This window comes from Tupaia chinensis, unplaced genomic scaffold, assembly GCF_000334495.1.
Source record: "Tupaia chinensis unplaced genomic scaffold, TupChi_1.0 Scaffold000042_1, whole genome shotgun sequence".
NCBI lineage: Eukaryota > Metazoa > Chordata > Mammalia > Scandentia > Tupaiidae > Tupaia > Tupaia belangeri.
Genome location: NW_006159497.1, coordinates 3,597,084 through 3,614,945, shown reverse-complemented (window position 1 = coordinate 3,614,945; position 17,862 = coordinate 3,597,084). Strand labels below are relative to the sequence as shown.

General features: G+C 58.0%; 2 protein-coding genes across 6 annotated transcripts in view; one reads left to right on the top strand and one right to left on the bottom strand.

Annotated features, from left to right (window-relative positions):
* Positions 1-5,635, top strand: part of ALG1 (ALG1 chitobiosyldiphosphodolichol beta-mannosyltransferase) — a gene marked incomplete at its 5' end in the record, with an annotated part of 12,926 nt that extends 7,291 nt beyond the window's left edge. The window contains 5 exon segments of the mRNA XM_014589087.1: positions 123-182; positions 1,449-1,559; positions 2,724-2,838; positions 4,169-4,244; positions 5,063-5,635. Of these exon segments, the coding sequence (XP_014444573.1) occupies positions 123-182; positions 1,449-1,559; positions 2,724-2,838; positions 4,169-4,244; positions 5,063-5,194 (494 nt within the window).
* Positions 5,636-6,190: 555 nt separating this feature from the next.
* EEF2KMT (eukaryotic elongation factor 2 lysine methyltransferase) lies at positions 6,191-17,733 on the bottom strand. 5 transcript variants are annotated; one of them, XM_027773035.1, is made up of 8 exons: positions 17,637-17,733; positions 15,668-15,730; positions 14,534-14,614; positions 13,232-13,333; positions 9,286-9,419; positions 8,945-9,210; positions 7,976-8,185; positions 6,191-6,562 (listed from the first exon to the last, which is right to left on the bottom strand). In XM_027773035.1, the coding sequence occupies exons 1-8, from the start codon at positions 17,730-17,732 to the stop codon at positions 6,462-6,464; spliced, it is 1,053 nt and encodes a 350-aa protein (XP_027628836.1). In that variant the 5' UTR covers position 17,733; the 3' UTR covers positions 6,191-6,461. The 5 variants fall into 5 exon arrangements, with proteins under 5 accessions (XP_027628836.1, XP_006140774.1, XP_027628844.1 ...); XM_006140712.2 differs by having other exon boundaries at positions 8,027-8,185; XM_027773043.1 differs by having other exon boundaries at positions 14,534-14,610.
* Positions 17,734-17,862: the final 129 nt, after the last annotated feature.

Sequence of the window (17,862 nt, the reverse complement as noted above, 5' to 3'; positions counted from 1 at the left end):
GCCTGCCGCGTCCCCCCCCCGCCCCCCCCCCTTCCAGAGCGGCTTGGTGAAGCCACGCCCCCCGCCCCTCCCCGTACTCACCCGCGAAGGTCCTGTTACTGGTTTGTTCTTTTTCTAAACAGAGTTTGACCAGCTGACCCTGGGTGGAGAGGACCTTCCTGCGCTGGTCTGTGTGATAACAGGTAGCACGTGGGGCCAGGGCCCTCCATGTCCTGTATTCGGGGGACAGTTGGGGGAGGACATACAGTCCTGACTGCATGCCTTCCATGTGACACTACCTGCGTGACTCTCACCCAGCCCTCCACGGGAAGGCTTTTCACTCCCTGCTTGACGGATGGGAAACTGGGGCTTTCAGGGCCTCATGGCAGGATGTGGAGTCCTGGTTTCTGATTTGACTCTTGGATGGCACGGCCTCAGAGATCCCGAGCTTTCACTTTCCCAGTGGTTATCAAACTTTTTTTTTTTTATTTATTTTTTATTGCCGGAGGATACAGGTGTTCACCAGTGAGGGTAGGAGGAGAGAGAGTGAGAGAAAGCCCTGCCCCCAGTTGTGGTCTTACCGTAGTCCCTAACCCGCCATTCCTCCTTCCATTAGGATTCTGGACACGCACACACGTGCCCTGCATTTTTTTTAAAGATGTTTTTGCTATAGCGTGTGTGCTTGCAAGAAAGAGAGACGGAAGGCGAGAAATCATCCCCCGGGAGGGATGGCCATGTCGCAGTCCCTTCTCCATTCTTGTCTCTGGATCTTGGGCACACATGCACACGTGCCTGGCGTGAGTTTAAGCCACTGGGTCCGGGACTCGAACCCTGGTCGACCACGTGGGAGTCCAGTGACATAGCCATTATGCCACTGCTGGTCCCATCCTGCATATTTTTATGCTCTGGGTCTGACATTCAAACCACGGTCAGCCGTGTGGGCTCCAGCTCCTGACGCAGCAGCGAGCTGGCCCGGAGCTCTTTCAGTGATATTTTGAGAGCAGAAGCACCCACCGTCCCACATGCCATCGCTGCCGAAGCTGCAGGAAAAAGCGAGAGGGCAGAACAGCTATGGGTGGAGGAGGGCTCTGGGTTGGCTGCTCCGTCCTGCTCCCAGCTCTCCTCTTGGGCTCCCAGGGCAGCTTGGAGGCTGCCACACATGCCAGCTGACCGGGGACCTGGGGGCAGGGGCAGTCCCTGTGTCACCCCCTTGCACAGAGGAGCTGGATCACCTGATTGGTGCTTGGGGCCTGACTGGCACTAGCCCCAGCTGAGTAGCTGGTTGCAGGGCCGTGCCTCAGTGTCCAGGGTCTGCAGTCCTCTGGGGTCTCGGGCTCCTGAGAAGGGCGGGATAGGGCTGCCATGGGCTGGGGCCTTTGGGAAGATGGCTGTTGTGACCCGCAGAAGCACCTTGCCTGAGGCTGCAACAGGCGCAGAGGGCAGGGCAGGGATTGCTTTTCTCCCTTCAGGTAAAGGGCCACTGAAGGAGTATTACAGCCGCCTCATCGGCCAGAAGCACTTACAGCGTGTCCAGGTCTGCACCCCGTGGCTGGAGGCTGAGGACTACCCTTTGCTTCTGGGTGAGTGGTTCCAGGAGGCTTCCAGGGGGACGCCCTGGGCAGAGGACAGAGGTCTGAGAAGGGACAGACAGTCTCTGTGGCATGGTCCTTGTTCTCACAGCCCTGTAGAAATGGAAGAGCCGTTCTTGGCTCAAGGGCTGTACAGAGCAGGCCGGACTGGCCCTGCTCCAGGGCCCCCTGGGTGGCGATCACCTGCCAACAACCTCTGGCTGAGCTCCTGAGGCCAGGATGTTTCCTGGTGTGCCAGCTCCTCCCTTATTTTATTCTTTGCTTGAGAGAGAGGTATCCCTCACAGTCTCTCCATGCCTCCCAGAAGGTGACCCTGGGGTCCGAACTCAGGCCTCTCACAGGCCCCAGTATTGTGCAGTGGTGCCCCACTGCCTGCCCTGCTGCGGCTCTGCCACGGATTTTTAAATTTTTAATAATTGTAGTAAAATATGCAATTTAGGGGCCAGCAGGTGGTATGGTGGTAAAGGCACTGGACTCCCACATGGCTGGACCTGGCAGCTTGAAAATCATGCTAGGTGCATGTGTGTGCATGCCCGAAATCCCAGGAGGAGAATGGAGGAGAAGGGACTGTGATGTGGCCATCCCCCTGGGGGAGTGACTTCTCCTTTTCCCTCTTAGTGTCTCTTTCCAGCAAGTGCATGTGCCTTATGGCAGAAACCTGCTAGAGGCAGAACTCGAACCTTGTATTCGACCATGTGGGATCCAGCCACCTTACCTGGCATGCCACTGGCGGGCCCCATTCTAGCCATTTTCAAGCATACAGCTGTGTGGTAGTCATTATTTTCAGGTGCCATGCCCCTATCACCACGATCTAGTTCCAGACATTCTTAACAGCCCAAAACAAATGCTGTGCCCCTTAAGCAGGAGTGCTTGGGAGTTCTTTGAAAGTAAATTGTGGCTAGGGAGAACAAGCAGTCAACTGAGAAACAAGTACCGTGTCACAGGCAGTTTGCAGAGTGAATCAGCGGTCAGGGGCGTAGTCGGAGTCTGCCGGGTCCCCCACACTGGGCTTCCTGGCCCCTGAAGCCACCTGTGTTTGGGGCTGTCAGAGATGTTACCCAGTTTCTGTCCCATATGGGTATCGTGCCCGGTCCTGGTAGGGTGTGGTTCACGGGGTGATGACCAGTGTTCTGACTGCCCGCCCTCTCCCTGCAGGGTCAGCGGACCTGGGTGTCTGTCTGCACAAGTCCTCCAGCGGCCTGGACCTACCCATGAAGGTGGTGGACATGTTCGGGTGCTGTCTGCCTGTGTGCGCCGTGAACTTCGGATGGTAGGTGGGATCTGTCTTCCTGGGGCCAGGTTTCAGATCGGCAGCTGAGTGAGGGGTGTCAGAGCTGCTCAGGACACCCCAGGAGGGCTGCCTGGTAAGGTGCTGCCTCTCGGTCAAACGGCAGGGCCTGGGGGCTAGGCAGGAGCCCTCGTGGCTATGGGAGTTAGGCTGAGCCCGGTAAGCTGCTGGCTTCCACTTAGAGCATGTGTTCAATGGGGGGAAAAAAAAAATATATATATATAAAAGAGACTTGAGAAAGTTTATGGAAAGTATTAATAGATAAGCACAAGTTTATTTTGGTACAGAAAAACATTGAAATCCACGTATAGCCTTTGCAGTATGCGCGTTCTGTGAACTTTCTGAAGGCTGCGGCCTGTGTCTTAAATACCGGAGCCGTCCTGGGACGGGTGCTGGGGCGGAACGGGTGCTGGGGCGGGATGGGTACTGGCCCGCTTGCCTGCAGTTTCTTGGTTTTGTCTCTCCCTCCACATCCCGTTTGGATGAGCTCCTGTCGCTGGAGTTGAATCGTTGAGTGAGTGAGCTCAGGGACCCTCCTACCTGGCAGAGGTGGGCACCTGGAGAGGGCGGTGCTAGAGGAGGTTTGAGGAACAGCCCCGGCACGGGCAGCACGGTGCCTGCCTGGGGACCTGCGGCCTGCCGGGGGGTGGCAGGGTGGCAGACTTCCTGGCCACACGGAGTACTCCTCCAGCCGAGCCGGCCTCTTGGGGTTGCTTTTCCCTTGCTTCTCGGGCAGGGTGCTGAGGAGGGTGTGGGGCGATCCACGGAGCACACACTCATTGAGAAGGACATGTGTGTGACAGGTCCAAACCCCCTTTCTGGCTCCTCTTTCAAATTGGTTTGGACTTTTACTTGTTTTTTTTTTTTAATTTTCCAGAGGGTATGTGGACTTGCAGAGAGAGAGAGAGAGAGAGAGATAAGGAGGGGAGGAGGAGGGAGAGGGCGCGAGTTAGTGAGCACCCCCGATGGGGCATAGTCACACTGTAATCCCTTCTCATTTCAGGGTGTTGGGTGCGTACACACGTGCCTGGAGTGTTTTTCAGGCTGCTGGGTCTGGGACTCGAGCCGCACCATTGGACATAGGGGATCTAGCTGCCTTCACCACCACGGCACAGCTCAGGCTGGCCTGCGTTTTCATGTGTCCTTCCAGGCCTGCTTTTCTGCTCAGATGCCAGATCTAAGAAAAGACCCGCTGAAACCAAGCAGATGCCTGGGGCAGCTTTGCCTGAGTGCGCTGGGATGGGCCAGACTGCATGTCAGGGCCCGGCCTCTGCCCCAGGCCACTCTCAGGTCCCCGTGGTTCTCTCTGCAGTTTACACGAACTTGTGAAGCATGGGGAAAATGGCCTGGTCTTCGAGGACTCGGAGGAGCTGGCGGCTCAGCTGCAGGTACCCTCTGCCCCTGCCCCAGGGTCGGGTGTTTGGTGGGGACTGGCACTGAGCCTCCTCCCAGGATCCTGCTTCCTGCTGCCCTGGGCAGGGTGCGGGGGCGCTTGGGTCTGGAGGACCGGGACTGAGGAACTTGGGGAGGATTAGGACATGGTCTACCCTCTGGATCTGTGGCCTTGAATGTAGGTGAACTGAGCCACATCAGGGTCAGAGGTGAGAGTGGGGCGGAGGGAGCGTCTTGAACCAGCCACAGAGGGTGAGCGGACTGCACAGGGTGCCTGTCCCTAGCTATCAGAGGTAACGTCCTGGAGCCGGATGGAGAGATCGTGTACAGTTTCTGTAAAGGTCCGGGTGACAGTACATGGGCTTTCTGGCAGTCTCCGGCAGAACCAGTCTGTTCCAGCGTGAAAGCCTCAGGCCAGCTCTACATGACGGGGTGGGGCTGTCCCAATAAAACTTTATTTACTGACAGGCAGCGGCAGGACAGCAGCAGGCTGTAGTTTGCTGTCCAATCGGAGTCTGGCAAAGACACAGCTCTGCCAGACAGAGCTCTTGGTGGAAGGAATTGCCTGAGGCCAGGGGTGAAGGGCCACCAGGGCAGGGCGTTTGGGATGGGGAGTGTAGGGACGTCTCGAGAGTGCTGTCAGCTAGGACTTGGGGCACAAGGGGTCTCGAATGTCTGGTGGGGAGAGGGGACCTGAGGGTGGTGGTGCTGGCCGAGGCCTGGGGTCAGCCAGGGGGTGCTGAGGCTGGGCTGAGCTGGGGAGGACCTGGGTGGGCTGGGGGCACCCTGTGAGTTCTGGCCCTCATTTCTGTAGATGCTCTTCTCGAAGTTTCCTGACCCTGTGGGCAAGCTCAGCCAGTTCCGCAAGACCCTGCGGGAGTCGGAGCAGCTGCGGTGGGATGAGAGCTGGCAGCGGACCGTGCTCCCTTTGGTTATGGACACGTAACCCTGTGGGCCAGACCGGAACCCTGCGGCAGCCAGCGGCCCTCCTCGCGCCCCTCCCGCTCTGCCGCCCCAGGAGGCCGTGGGCAGCTGCTTCTGAAAAGCACCTCCAGTGGTGGGAAGCTGAAAGGAGAGCAGCACCATCTGGTGAGAGGCCTCCAGCCCAGGAAACTGGTCTATCTGGTTTCTTCCTAGGAGCCTGGCCTCTGAACTCCCACCCAGGCATTCCTTCTCAGACTTGTGTGGTCCCCTTCAGCTTGCCCCTGTGGGGTGCCTCCTGTGTCCCTAACCCTCACTCGCTGCTCCCAGTGTGGCAGGTGTAACAGGGTAACGGGTGTGGCTGCCTGGCTGCTAAGGGGTGAGAACTCATCCAGGTGGGGGAAGTCTTACCCAACATGTGTTTTTATTTGCATAAAAGAAATGCTTATCTTTGAGCCAAAATTTTCATTTCTGACTGGTGGAGATTTTCTTTTTGAAATAATTTTGCCAGAGGGCATGTGCAGTCATTAAGGAGGGATGGAGAGAGGAGGGGAAGGAGAGAACACCCTTGGTGGGGCGTGGTGGGTGACACCACGCTCTCCACCCTCCATCCCGTCAGGATTTTGGGCGTGCACACATGTGCCCAGTGTTTTCCAAGTCGCTGGGGCCAGGATTTGAACCATGCGATTGGCCACGTAGGATCCAGCTCCCCTAACCACCAGGCCACAGGGCTGGCCCTGATGGTGATTTTCTTAGCTAGAATCACTGACAGGAAGTGGGCACCCACACCCGCAAGCAGTCCCTACTGTATCCGTTTGGGCTTCAGTCTGAGGTTCCTGATTCGATTTATTGTTAATCAGTGAAAGTTTTTTCTTTTTTAAGAATTATTTATTATTTAACTTTATTTATTTAAATTTGACCAGAGAGGGACATGAGAGAAAGAGAGAGGGAAAGTGAGAAAGCAAGTCGCCAGGTCTGAGACTCAAACCATGGTCAGCCACATGGGAGTCCAGCGCCCCTAACCACCACGCCAACTGCTAGCCCTAATCAATGAAAGTTATTTTTAAAAGTTGATTTCTTTCACAAGAGAGGGAAGCACCCTCAACCCGGTCTCATGCCACGGCCCTCCCCAGCTCTCCCAGCCGGCCAGACCATGGGCAGGTGCAGGTCACTTGGAGCCCAGCCCTGGTCTCCCTACGGCCACGGCATTGCAGAGTGCTGCCTCCACGCCTGGTCCTCAGTCTCCACACAATTCGATTCCTTCTCATGGCAACCTTCAGAAACACTGAAACCTACAGCGTGAGTTTGAGGATGGCCATCTCTGAGTGCCCGTCGTAAGGAAACAGCTTCTGGTCGTGAGGAGGAACCGTGTGCCACTGGATCCCGGCCCGCCCTGGTGGCAAAGCACAGGCGTCTCAGAACGGTGGTGTCTGGAGGCCACCCCAGGTCTCAGTGGGAGGCCGCTAGGACAGGCCTGGGGGCATGTTCATGGGGTTGGTTTGGTTCACAGATTTCCAGATCTCCTGAGACCTGGAATCAGCCCCCACGTACAACCAGGAATCTGGTTTCAGACAGCAGGGACCAAAGCCACACTTTGCTGTGTCTCCCCTTGAGCCCTGCGGGGTTCCCTGTCAGGCACGGCCTGGGAGGAGCGTGCATGGTTGTGTGGTCAGCACCCCCACAGAGGTTGCGGGGCTCGTGGGCCTCGTGAGCACAGGCGTCTGCAGAGCTTTTGCCTTGGGGGTCTTAGCCAGCCTCTCTGAGCGCAGTTAGGATTGAGCAGAATGAGGGGGTGCAGACAAGGTGCAGCCCCGTCCTGCCCAAGGGCAGCTGTGGTCCGTGCGGCCTTCGAGGTACCTGTTGTCAGGAAGTGACAGTATGTGGCCACTTTCTGGTTAGCATGCTGTTTGGCACTTTGCTGTCTTCATCTAAAACTCGTCGTAGGCTTTTTTCCTGGTGTCTAAAGGACCTCGTTCTTTCTAAGACTGCTAGTGCTGGCCAGCAGTCCCGCGAATGCCCCTTTGCTTGCTCCGTAGTTAACGGGGGGCCCATGTGGATAGGCGTTTGGGGTCTCTGCTGGCAGACAGCTGCCGGGAGGGGCTCAGCGCAGTTTCCAGGATGGGCATGGAAAGCCCTGCTGGGCCCGGCAGGCTGTGGGTGTGGAGAGGTGTTTTGGGGGTAGGGTGCTAGGCCTTGCTGCTGTCTGTGGGGGCGGGTCATGGCCTCCTGTGCCTCAGTGTCTTTGTGGGTTAGACGGGATGACGGTGCACCCCTCCCTCCCAGGTGTGGGGGCGCTGACGAGTGTCAGGCCAGTGTCCCAGCCCACAGTGGTGCAGTGAAGTTGCCCCGATCTTACCAGGTGCTCAAAGGCTGTCCCCATCTCCAAGCACCCCCCGCAGCCACTGTCCTAGGTGTGTGACAGGCCTCACCCCTGAAGTGGCGTTCCCATGAGGACTGACACCCAGGGACCCAGCTCCAGTCGTGTAGTGGGCAGGGATCCAGCCCCAGCGTGGGCCCTTGCTGCCATGTGGGCCGGAACCTCGGCTCCCCTGCACCAAGGGCTCTGCCTCTCCTGGGCAGGCTGCCCAGTCACTGCCCAGGTGTGGGCGTGGGGCTTGCTAGCTTCCTCCAGGGCCCTGTTCTTTCTCTTTTCTGATCTCTGCCTGGCAGGGTCCCGGGGCTGGCGGGGTTGGCCTGGGCTCACCTAGCTCTGCCTGGCAGGGTCCCGGGGTCGGCAGGGTCGCCCGGGGCTCACCTAGCTCTGCCTGGCAGGGTCCCGGGGCTGGCGGGGTTGGCCTGGGCTCACCTAGCTCTGCCTGGCAGGGTCCTGGGGCCGGCCGGGTCGACCAGGGCTCACCTAGCTCGGTGGTGAACAGCTGGCAGGTCTCTGGGTTGCGAACAGTGTAAGCGATGAAGGCGTCAGGGGCCTGCCGGTCCTTCCGGTCCTTCTGGCACGCGGCCAGCCTCTGCAGGACCCCGACCAGGGACAGGATGGCATCCGGGCAGTACAGCACGTCTGTGGTGAGAGGCAGGTTAGGGTTGTGCCCGGTGAGGACCAGGCCGTGCTGACCTCGGCAGTGGGACAGGGATGCAGGGCTGGGCTGGATTTGCCCCCTGGGGAGAAAGGATGCTGCTCGGCGAGAGGCAAACACTGAGCTGTGAGCGCCGTGGCTGAGGTGGCGTGGCCGCGTTCACGGAGCTCGAGGACGGCCAGCCCTCCTCCTGCCTGGAAGGTGCTCAGGGAAGAACTGGATCCTGTAGCGGGTGTCCCGCGTCCTGCTGGTTTGAGCTGTTGTGTGGCCCCGGGAAGGTCAGGGGGTTCTGTAGCTCTTTCTGGCTGACACCTGCAGGCCTGGGGCCTCACTGGACACCTCGTGGTGACACCTGTGTCTTGGTGGCAGAGGCGGGCTGCTGCGGCTGCCGCCTTGCTGGCTGCTCTGGTTTTTATGTTAGGTCCTGGATGGCAACTGAGCCGCTGCCCTCAGGCTGCTGGGGAGGGGACTGGCATTTGCCTGCCAGACGGGCCAGGCTGGGTGGGTGCCCTGGGGCCTGCCCTGAGGCCTGTTCCGTTCCCCTTGCTGTGAGCACTCCCTTGTCTGATAGAGCAGAACAGCAGCAGGCCTGGCCCAGCGCACCTGAGAGGAACACCGTGCTTCTTGGCCATCCCGGGGGCCCCACCCTTCCCGTCCCTGCCGCGTCCAGCGCTCCCTTTCCCCGAGCTGGTGCGTGCAGAGCTGCAGGGAGCCATCTGCTCGTCTACGGGGCCGGGCATTACCTGCTGCGATGACGACGTCCGGCTGGAGGGCAGAGAGCTGCGGGACCGTCGCCACGTCCCAGTCCAGCTGGGCCACCGTCACCACGGGGCGCTCCGAGTCAGCAGTGACGTCGGGCTGTAAGGAGAAGCCGTTGAGGAGGATGTTCCCTCGGAGCTGCTGGAGGACACGGCCGTGGCAGTCGCTGAAGACGTAGGCTCTGGGTCGGCACGTCTTACAGATGGCCAGGCCCGTGAGGCCAGCTCCGCTGCCGAGCTCCAGGACGGTCCTGGGGGCGGGGGTGGGGCTGTGTCCAGGTGGGCCAGGCAAACCGGCCCGGCGCCCTGCCCTGCACCCCCGTCACCTGTGAGTGAAGGCTGCCGGGTTCTCCAGGGCCCACTCTGCGAGGTAGAGGGCGGCATCCCAGGTGACCAGGCCCGTGGTGCCGTGGGAAACGATGGCTGTGCTTTCAGAGAGCGTGACCGAGTCTCCTGAAGGCTGCCAAGATGGGGCGAGAGTCAGCCCAGCTGCCAGAGGGCAGGGACCACAGGGGAGGGCTAGGCAGACGGGCACACCCACCGCATGCGGTCCTATCAGAAATGAAGGGAATACGCTGTGGACACGCGACCGCCAGGATGGGTCCCGCGTGATGCCAGGTGAAAGGAGCCAGGTCCGGGTCTGTGCTGTGCCCACGTGAGGCTTACGTAGCAGCCCCGGAACGACAGGGTTTTAGAGACGTAGGGCAGGTCAGCAGGGCGGGGGCCAGTGGTGGGCTGGGGTAGTGGCACAGGGAAATCTGGGGACTATCTGTCTTGACCATGGTGCCGATGACACGGACTACACATGTGACCACACGATGCAGGTCATCCCCCCACCATGGGCAGATGCTGGTGTCTGGCTGGGAGGCTGCGTGAGCCCTGCCGGAGGCCATGCGGGATGGGAAGCTGTGAGCCCTGCTGGAGGCCATGCTGGGACTGGGAAGCTGTGAGCCCTGCCAGAGGCCATGTGGGGACGGGGAAGCCAGTGAGCCCTGCTAGAGGCCATGCGGGACGGGGAAGCTGAGTGAGCCCTGCCGGAGGCCATGCGGGGACTGGGTGGGTGGGTGCAGCCCTCTGTGCTGTCCCTGTGCTTCCTAAGAACCTGCAGTTAGTGGGTTATTTATTTGCCGTAGAAAGTGTATATTCGCTGGAGAGACGGTGAGATGGAAAGCGAGAAATCACCCCTCGGGGGGATGGCCATGCTGCAATCCCTTTTCCTCTCGGGATGTTGGGCATGTACACACCTGTGCCCAGCGTGACTTTTCGAGCAGCCGAGTCCAGGACTCACACTGCAGTTGGCCAGGTGGGAGTCCAGCACCTTCACCACCACACCACCTGCTGGTTCCGAACCTACAGTTATTAACACCAAGTCACAGCTCTCTGGCCTCGTGGCCACACGTGGAAACACCGCAGCCCCTGGGGCCTGGCGACACCCTGAGGCTGGCCTGAGACTACAAGAGGAGGAAGCAGCTGAGCCCCGCATCTGGCTCGGTGCTGCTATCAGCGGCTGGGTTGAGACAGTGTGGGGACTTGCCCTGACGGCAGCAGGGAGTGAGCACTGCGTGAGGGCGCACGAGGACAGTGTAGGTATGGTGACTACACGCACAGGGAGATGAGTTCACTGCAGTGCCGCCTGCGAGTGCGGGGTCCCACAGGGTCACCGGTGTGTCCGAGTACTGGACCTGCCACCTTGAAAAGCGTGCAGGAACGTGTGTGTGTGTGTGTGTGTGTGTGTGTGCGTGCACGCGCGTGCCTTAAATCTCAAGAGGCGAATGGAGAAGGGATTGTCATGCGGCCATTCCCCCAGGGACTTCTCACTTTTTCTGTCTCTTCCCAGCAAGCACAAATGCCCTATTAAAAAAAAAAATCAAATGAGGGAGAATGGGAATAGTACATGTAAATTTTCTTTTTTAAAAAATGAATTATTATTTTTAAAGAGATTTTTGCTATAGAGTGCACACATAACTTTCTGTTTTAAATAATAATTATTTATTTTTTTAATAAAGATTTTTGCTATAGGGTCCATGTGCTCGTTTGAGAGAGAGACAGAGACAGGAGGTGAGAAATCACCCCAGGGAGGATGGCCACACTGCAATCCTGTCTCCTCCATTCTCCTCTTAGGACCTTGGGCATGCACACACATGCACCCGGTGCGAGCTTTAAGCCTCCAGGTCTGGGACTTGAATCATGGCCAGCTAGGTGGGAGTCCAGTGATGTAAACATTATGCCATCTGCTGGTCCCTTCTTTTTTTTCTAATTGCTATAGGGCACGTGTGTTCATCAGAGAAAGATAGAGACAGAGGGAAAGTGAGAAAGTAAGCTGCCAGGTCTGGACTAGAAACGTGGGAGTCCAGTGCCTTAACCCCCATGCCACCTGCTGGCCCCCAGATTTTGTTTCTAATTTGCCATAAAGCATGTGCACTCGCCAGCATGTTTTTCAAGCAGTCAGGCCCAGGACTCGAACTGTGCCACTGGCCATGTGGGATCATCCAGCTGCCTTCACCATCATGCCACTTGCTGGCCTCAACACATATGAAGGTTTTTTTTTTTTTTTTTTTTTTTTTTTTTACCTAATTGGTGGGTAGGATTAGCACCACTGTTCAGAGAAGGCTGTATCAGTCACATGGGATGAGGCAGGTAGGCAGCTCCAGGGTGTCCTAACGCCATCATGCCCTCTGCCCTGAGAGCCAGGGTGTTCAGTGAGATGAAAGGAGACATGAGTACAAGGTGAAGAGGTGGAGTAAACGCCCCTGTTCTGGTTCTGAGTTACAAAGATCAGTATGAACCTGTATCGTATCTTACTAAGCAGTCTGTGGGTCAACACCCAGATCCCAGCTCTTCCCTGGAAGGCCTGCACAGAGCCACAAGTCTCCCTGAGGTTCCACCTGTGCTCTCCGAATATCGTCTCCCACTGAAAGGATCCAGGGCCTCTTGAAGAAATGGCTGATTCCAGGTCTGGGGCAGGGAATATACAAAGACGAGTCTGGAAAGTTTGCCATAAAATAAAGCAAGAAAACCAGCAGGGCGGTGATACAAGGATTCAGTAGCCTGCCTAAGTGGCCCCAAGTAGCACATTCAGAAGTCCCACGAGAACACTATTGCAAAGGACACCATCCTTTGGGGAATGATAGGACACCAGCTCACTTCTCTTGGAAACTGAGAAAAGGGAAGAAAGACTTGAGGCTTCCTCCCACCTTTCCTATGTGAGCTGTTCCACTGGGCAGCCAGAGGAGGGAGGCAGCAGCTCCTGTAAGGCCGCTGGGCCCACCATGAAAGCTGAAGGATGGGATCATTCTGCAACCCCTCCCTTTTAAAGCCCCCACGAATTCACCCATCTAACTTTGAGCATCTACAGCTGCTCCCGTTACAGGCCTGTCCACGGACACCGTGTGCCATCAGAACCCTGTATTGTGTTTCTGCCGAAGGGATCAAAGGCCGTGGGCCTGAGAAAGCCTCTGAATCGGCTGATAATCTGCAAACAGGACAGACGAGCAAGCTGAACGGCACCATGAGGATGCACCCAAACCCAGCCTGTGGGGAGCTCTGCAGGCCGTGCTGCCGGAGCTGGTGAACAGAGGCGTGGTCAGAACAGGTGCTGGATGGGGGCTTCCGTCATGCTGGCTAACAAGCAAGATGACATGCCCAGGTCTGGGGGTGCACGTGGAGGGAGGAAACCACAAAGCAAAGCAAGGATGTGAGCACTCTCAAAGGCAGAATGGTAGCTACTTGTGCTGGATCGAGAGGGGTTAAGGTGAGGGCCTCGTGGGCTGGCCGCCAGTGCTGGGCCTGGCGGTGATGGTTGCCATGACAGCTGCCTTGTGACCATTTAATGGCTCTCTCTACCTGTGTTTTATTTTATAGCAACAGGTTCGAATGAACGAACCGAAGACAAGCTCCCCGGCCACTGTGTGCAGAACAGATTTGTGTAGGACAAGAAGCTGGAAGACCAGGCATTGTTCAGTGGGGCGTGAGAAGAGACCATCTGTCCGTCTATCAAGATACACTGAGGACTGGGCGCTGGGCCTTGCTAAAGCAAGAAACGTGTATCATCCAATTTAACGTCCAGTGACCCTAAAGGATAGGGATACTGTTGGTCAAAGTGCTTGGGCCACAGACGAGGAGCCTGGGGCTAAGGGAGTTTAAGTGACCCCATCTAAGACCGCAGTACTGAAGGCCCAGGGTGTGACCCCACGGGAGGCCGGCGGGGGCCTGTATGAGTGCTGTGGAGGACAGGTGTCCGGCCTGTGGGGGAGGAGGGTGCATGTCTCGTACCAGCAAATAGCTCCGGTGGCACTGGGCGGACTCCTCGGCAGTCAGGACCTCTGCCAGCGCCTCATACAGCTCGTCCAAAGGCTCCGTGTGGGTGGCCTCGTGCTGGGGGCGGGCAGACGAGCCGTCAGGTAAAACAGATCCTGCCTGCCTGCCTGCCTTTGCTCCGACTATAGACCTGCTGGATGGTGCTCACCAAACCTGGAGGGAGATCTAGGGTGGGATGACTTCTCAGGCCACCTGGAGCCTCTCTATGGTCACCCGTCCTGCGCTCGTTGGGCGACTGCAGAGCTCATGTGGTGGCCAGCAACACCCCTGCTGGTGCTGGGCAGATCTGCTGTGACTCCAGCACCACACTGACAACTGGGCTGGGGTGACAGGGACGCAGGGCTTTACTGGCATGTTCAGCTCTCAGCCTGGGTGAGGTGTGGCCGGCCACAGCAGGTCTGCGGGGTCACCTTTGATGACCTGGCTACTGTCAGAGCAGGCTGGTTTTGGCGGGGGCGGGGAGCGCGCCCCGTCAGGTAAACCAGATCCTGCCTGCCTGCCTGCCTTTGCTCCGACTATAGACCTGCTGGATGGTGCTCACCAAACCTGGAGGGAGATCTAGGGTGGGATGACTTCTCAGGCCACCTGGAGCCTCTCTATGGTCACCCGTCCTGCGCTCGTTGGGCGACTGCAGAGCTCATGTGGTGGCCAGCAACACCCCTGCTGGTGCTGGGCAGATCTGCTGTGACTCCAGCACCACACTGACAACTGGGCTGGGGTGACAGGGACGCAGGGCTTTACTGGCATGTTCAGCTCTCAGCCTGGGTGAGGTGTGGCCGGCCACAGCAGGTCTGCGGGGTCACCTTTGATGACCTGGCTACTGTCAGAGCAGGCTGGTTTTGGCTCATCATTAAGGCCTAGCCTGTGTGGGTCAGGAAGAGCCCAGGTGGGTAGGTCAAAGGGGAGAACTTAATGCAAGGATCCAGTGAGAACCAAAATGCCCTACAGGGGAGGGACAACCCAGGGACTGGCAAGGGCAGGAAAGTGCCAGAACCTGTGGGGGTTCCTGAACTCAGGGGCTGGCTGCCTGGCAGGAAGGAGACCTGCACGGTGGGAGGGGATGGGAGCAGCTGCGCTGGAGCCATCGGGAAGCAGAGGGGGTGAGCCCTGGTCCTCTCACACCCCTGCCTTGCAGTGGGCGCACAGCAGACCGACAGCACGGAAGGACCTGAGTCTCAGGGTCTGGCGGGGAGTCCCTCTGGAGAGCCAGGCCCCACACACCAACTGGGCTCCACAGGGACGTCACCCATCACTGACCTTTTTGATGAGTTCCGAGAGGAAGGCCCGGGCATACTTCGCTGACGGTGGGTGCTGCGCACACAGAGGATGTCTCACTGTCTGTGACAAAGGACAGACGGTGGCTAGAGAGATCCCTCTTAGGCATCTGGAGAGTATCAGGCTCCAGCAAATCCAGGGCAGACCAAGAGTAACCCAGTCCTTCGGCAAAGGGTTCTGGCCCCAGGTGTCCCTCACATGTCCTGACAAGCCCTTTCCTGAAATTGCTCCCACCACAGGCCACAGCCCACAGCAGTGCTTCTGCTGTCCAGTCTGGACACAATGGCCCTGCCAAGTTCCTTCCCAGGAGCTGCTGTCGGCTAGGGTGTGCAAGAACGGTCACCAGCCTACGGCATGGAACTGCCGGGCTGCCCTGCCGCTCCCTGGCTCTGCGGCTCTTACCCAGCAGGCAGTCCTGGTCACTGCCCGGCATGAGAGTTCAACAGGCTCCTTGCATGGGCTTGGTGGTTGGGGGCAGGAAGACGTCCAAGCCTCCCTGATTCTGGTGCTTTTTGGGGAGAGAGTCCATAGCTTTGGCTTTTCAGATGGCCTCATGCCAGTCATGAAGGTTAAGAGCCAGGAGGTGGTGAGAGCTGCTCTTGATCTGCATGGCCAGGTGGGGTCAGAGTGAGGCCGGGCCGGGCAGTGGTCCTGCTGCTAGCCCTCGCAGTGGGGCTGGGCAGTGGTCCTGCCTCTAACCCATCTGCACGCAGATGGACCTCCCTGAAGCAAGCGCCCACCTGTGTCTACAAAGACGTGAGTGGGCAGGACGGGCCTCCCGCATTGTCCATAAATAAAAGAAGGAAGTCTCTGAGCTGCTAGCACATGCTGGAAGCGGTTTGGCACCTGTCATCTCGGTTTTTGCTGTGGATGGTTAAAACACATTCCCCAGATCCCTGCGCTCTGGAATTTCGTATATTCTGATGTCTTCATCTAAGAAAACAAGAGCTGGAGCTGCGGTGCTGACACCCACCTGCGGTGCTGACTGGAAAGCTTCGTTCTTTGAACACGGATGTGCTTAAAGGATAGACATGCACCCTTGGCCCCTCCCTGTCAGGTCTTCACCGGCCAATTAGGCGGCCCAGGTATGCGTCCCAGTGATTTGGGGAGTCTTACCTTCTGCAAAATATCTAGCAGCAGCTCTGAATCTGAGGAGTCCCTTAATTCCTCTTCGAGGTTCTATTTGGAGGGAGAGAGAAATCTCAAGGGCCTTTTCCCAGGAACATGAAATATGCACTAGAACATGGTGGCAAAGTGCTAAGTGATTTCGCCCCAGGACCTGGGGCCAATCGAAGTGGAAGCCCGACCTTCAGATGTCATGGGTCACACTCGGGTGGGCCGCAGGAAGACCATCCAGAGATGGACGATTGGTTCCCAGTAGCCCTGGCTGCTTAGGTACTACCTGGGTCACAGACCAGCTCTGGGCTGAACTGGTCAGCCAGGACTTAGCAGGGAGCCACAGCGCCATGGGCTCAGAGTTAAAAGGGAACTACAGATGTGCACGCACCAGGCCCGTTACCTTATCTGCTCCTCGGGGAGCTTGGGCAGGCCGACAGCTCGGCTGCAATGTGAGCCGGTCACTTTGTTCCTCAGAGCTCCTCATCCTACAGGCACTCGAAAGCCTAGGGCAGCCCCTCTCTGGCCCCATCTCCTCCTGCCTGACCCAGCCCTGCACCCTACACCCTCTGCTGGTCCTCAATTTCCGAACTGCTCCTACCACAGGGCCTTTGCACATCCCATTCCCCAGGACCCTCCCATGACTGCTGCTTCAGCGTCTGGTCACAGGTGAAGTGTGTCTCTCTGGGGAGGCCTTCCCAACTCCCCTACTTGGGTGAGAATGTCCCTGGTTGCTCCATTCTCCATTTCTGTGTTTTAGTAGCTTTACAGCCACTTTGGAGTTTTGTTTATTCGTTTGTTTATTCTCTGGTTCTTATCCAAGCAGGGCCTCATCTGTCCTGTGTACTGCTGCTCCCTGGTCCGTGGTAAGCACTCAGTAAACATTTGGGAACAAGAAAAACACTGGCTAACACTTCCATGCATTTACCATGAGCCAGGCAGTGATTGAAGGGCTTCAGCACTCAACATATCGGGACAGCAGCCCTCCAAGGTAAGTATCATTCTCTCCTCCATTTTACTATAAAAACACTGCACTGAGAGGTACAGACACTTGCCTAAGGTCACACAGCAGAGGACTGGGCCAGGCAGGCAGGCTCTCTGGGGTCTAAGCTCTTAACCATTGCACCCTACTTCTTTCCTTATCAAATAACCTCTCTGGACAAACGTGAATGATAATAGCATCCACTGCAAGTGTATTGTGGGTCAGCGTGAGCAAGCATTTAGCTCAGGCACATGAACAATTACCATCGACCTATGGATGCTATTATGAAGGCTTTAATTTCATGTTAAAAAATGCCTATTTCTCCTGACTGGAACTGATCGGAGTGCTAAATGCTTCATGTCAATGAAATAACACAAATGACTAATCACCGCCCTGTAAGATGGGGCAGACCCGGGGAGGAATAGGTCTCCAAAGTGACTAATCCCAGTGAGCTCACTGCACATGAATTAATGAGGCAGGGTCCATTAAGCCCCTCTTGGCAGAAAAGAAGCTGTTGCCTGACCGTTTGCCTGTGCCGGGAACAGCAGGTCCCAGGGGAGGGAAGGCTGCTCCTGTCTAGTGCCTGACACAGCCCTGGGCGCCCTGAGGCCCTCTGGCCTGGTCACTGCGCTCCAGAGGACGCTGACATTTTAGAACGGGCAAGTGCAGCGGCTTCCCAATGACCAGGATGCTCACTGGCTTAAGAACAAAAGCCATGGAAACGACCGCGAGCTGTCCACGACCCTGGAACCCGACTGAAAAAAAGCACTGGGAGCAAACCTGCTCGCGGGAGCCCAGGGGAGCAGCGAGCGGGGCGCTGGCCGCCCTGCCGCGCGCGTGGAGGTGCCTCCGCAGTCCCGCGGGAAGAAGACCCGACCTGGTCTAACAGGCAGGAGCCGAGGCAGCCACGTGGGACGAGACCAGAGCTTGAGCCGGAGCCCGCCGCGTCCCCACCGCAGCGCGGACGCCGCACGCCCCGCCACCCACCTGCCAGGGGAAGGAGCGCAGCGCGCGCGCCGCCAGGAAGCGGCGCTCGAAACTCCATAGCAGGCGCTCGGACCCAAAGGTCTCCTCGGGCGCCATGGCGGGGTTGCCTGGAGACCGGGCGGAAGCTGGGAGAGTCCGAGGAAGGCGGGGCCCGAGGGGCTTGGGGCGGGGCCAGGAGAATCTCGGGTCCCGGGAGCTGCCAGGGCGGCGGGCCGGGGCGGGGGGC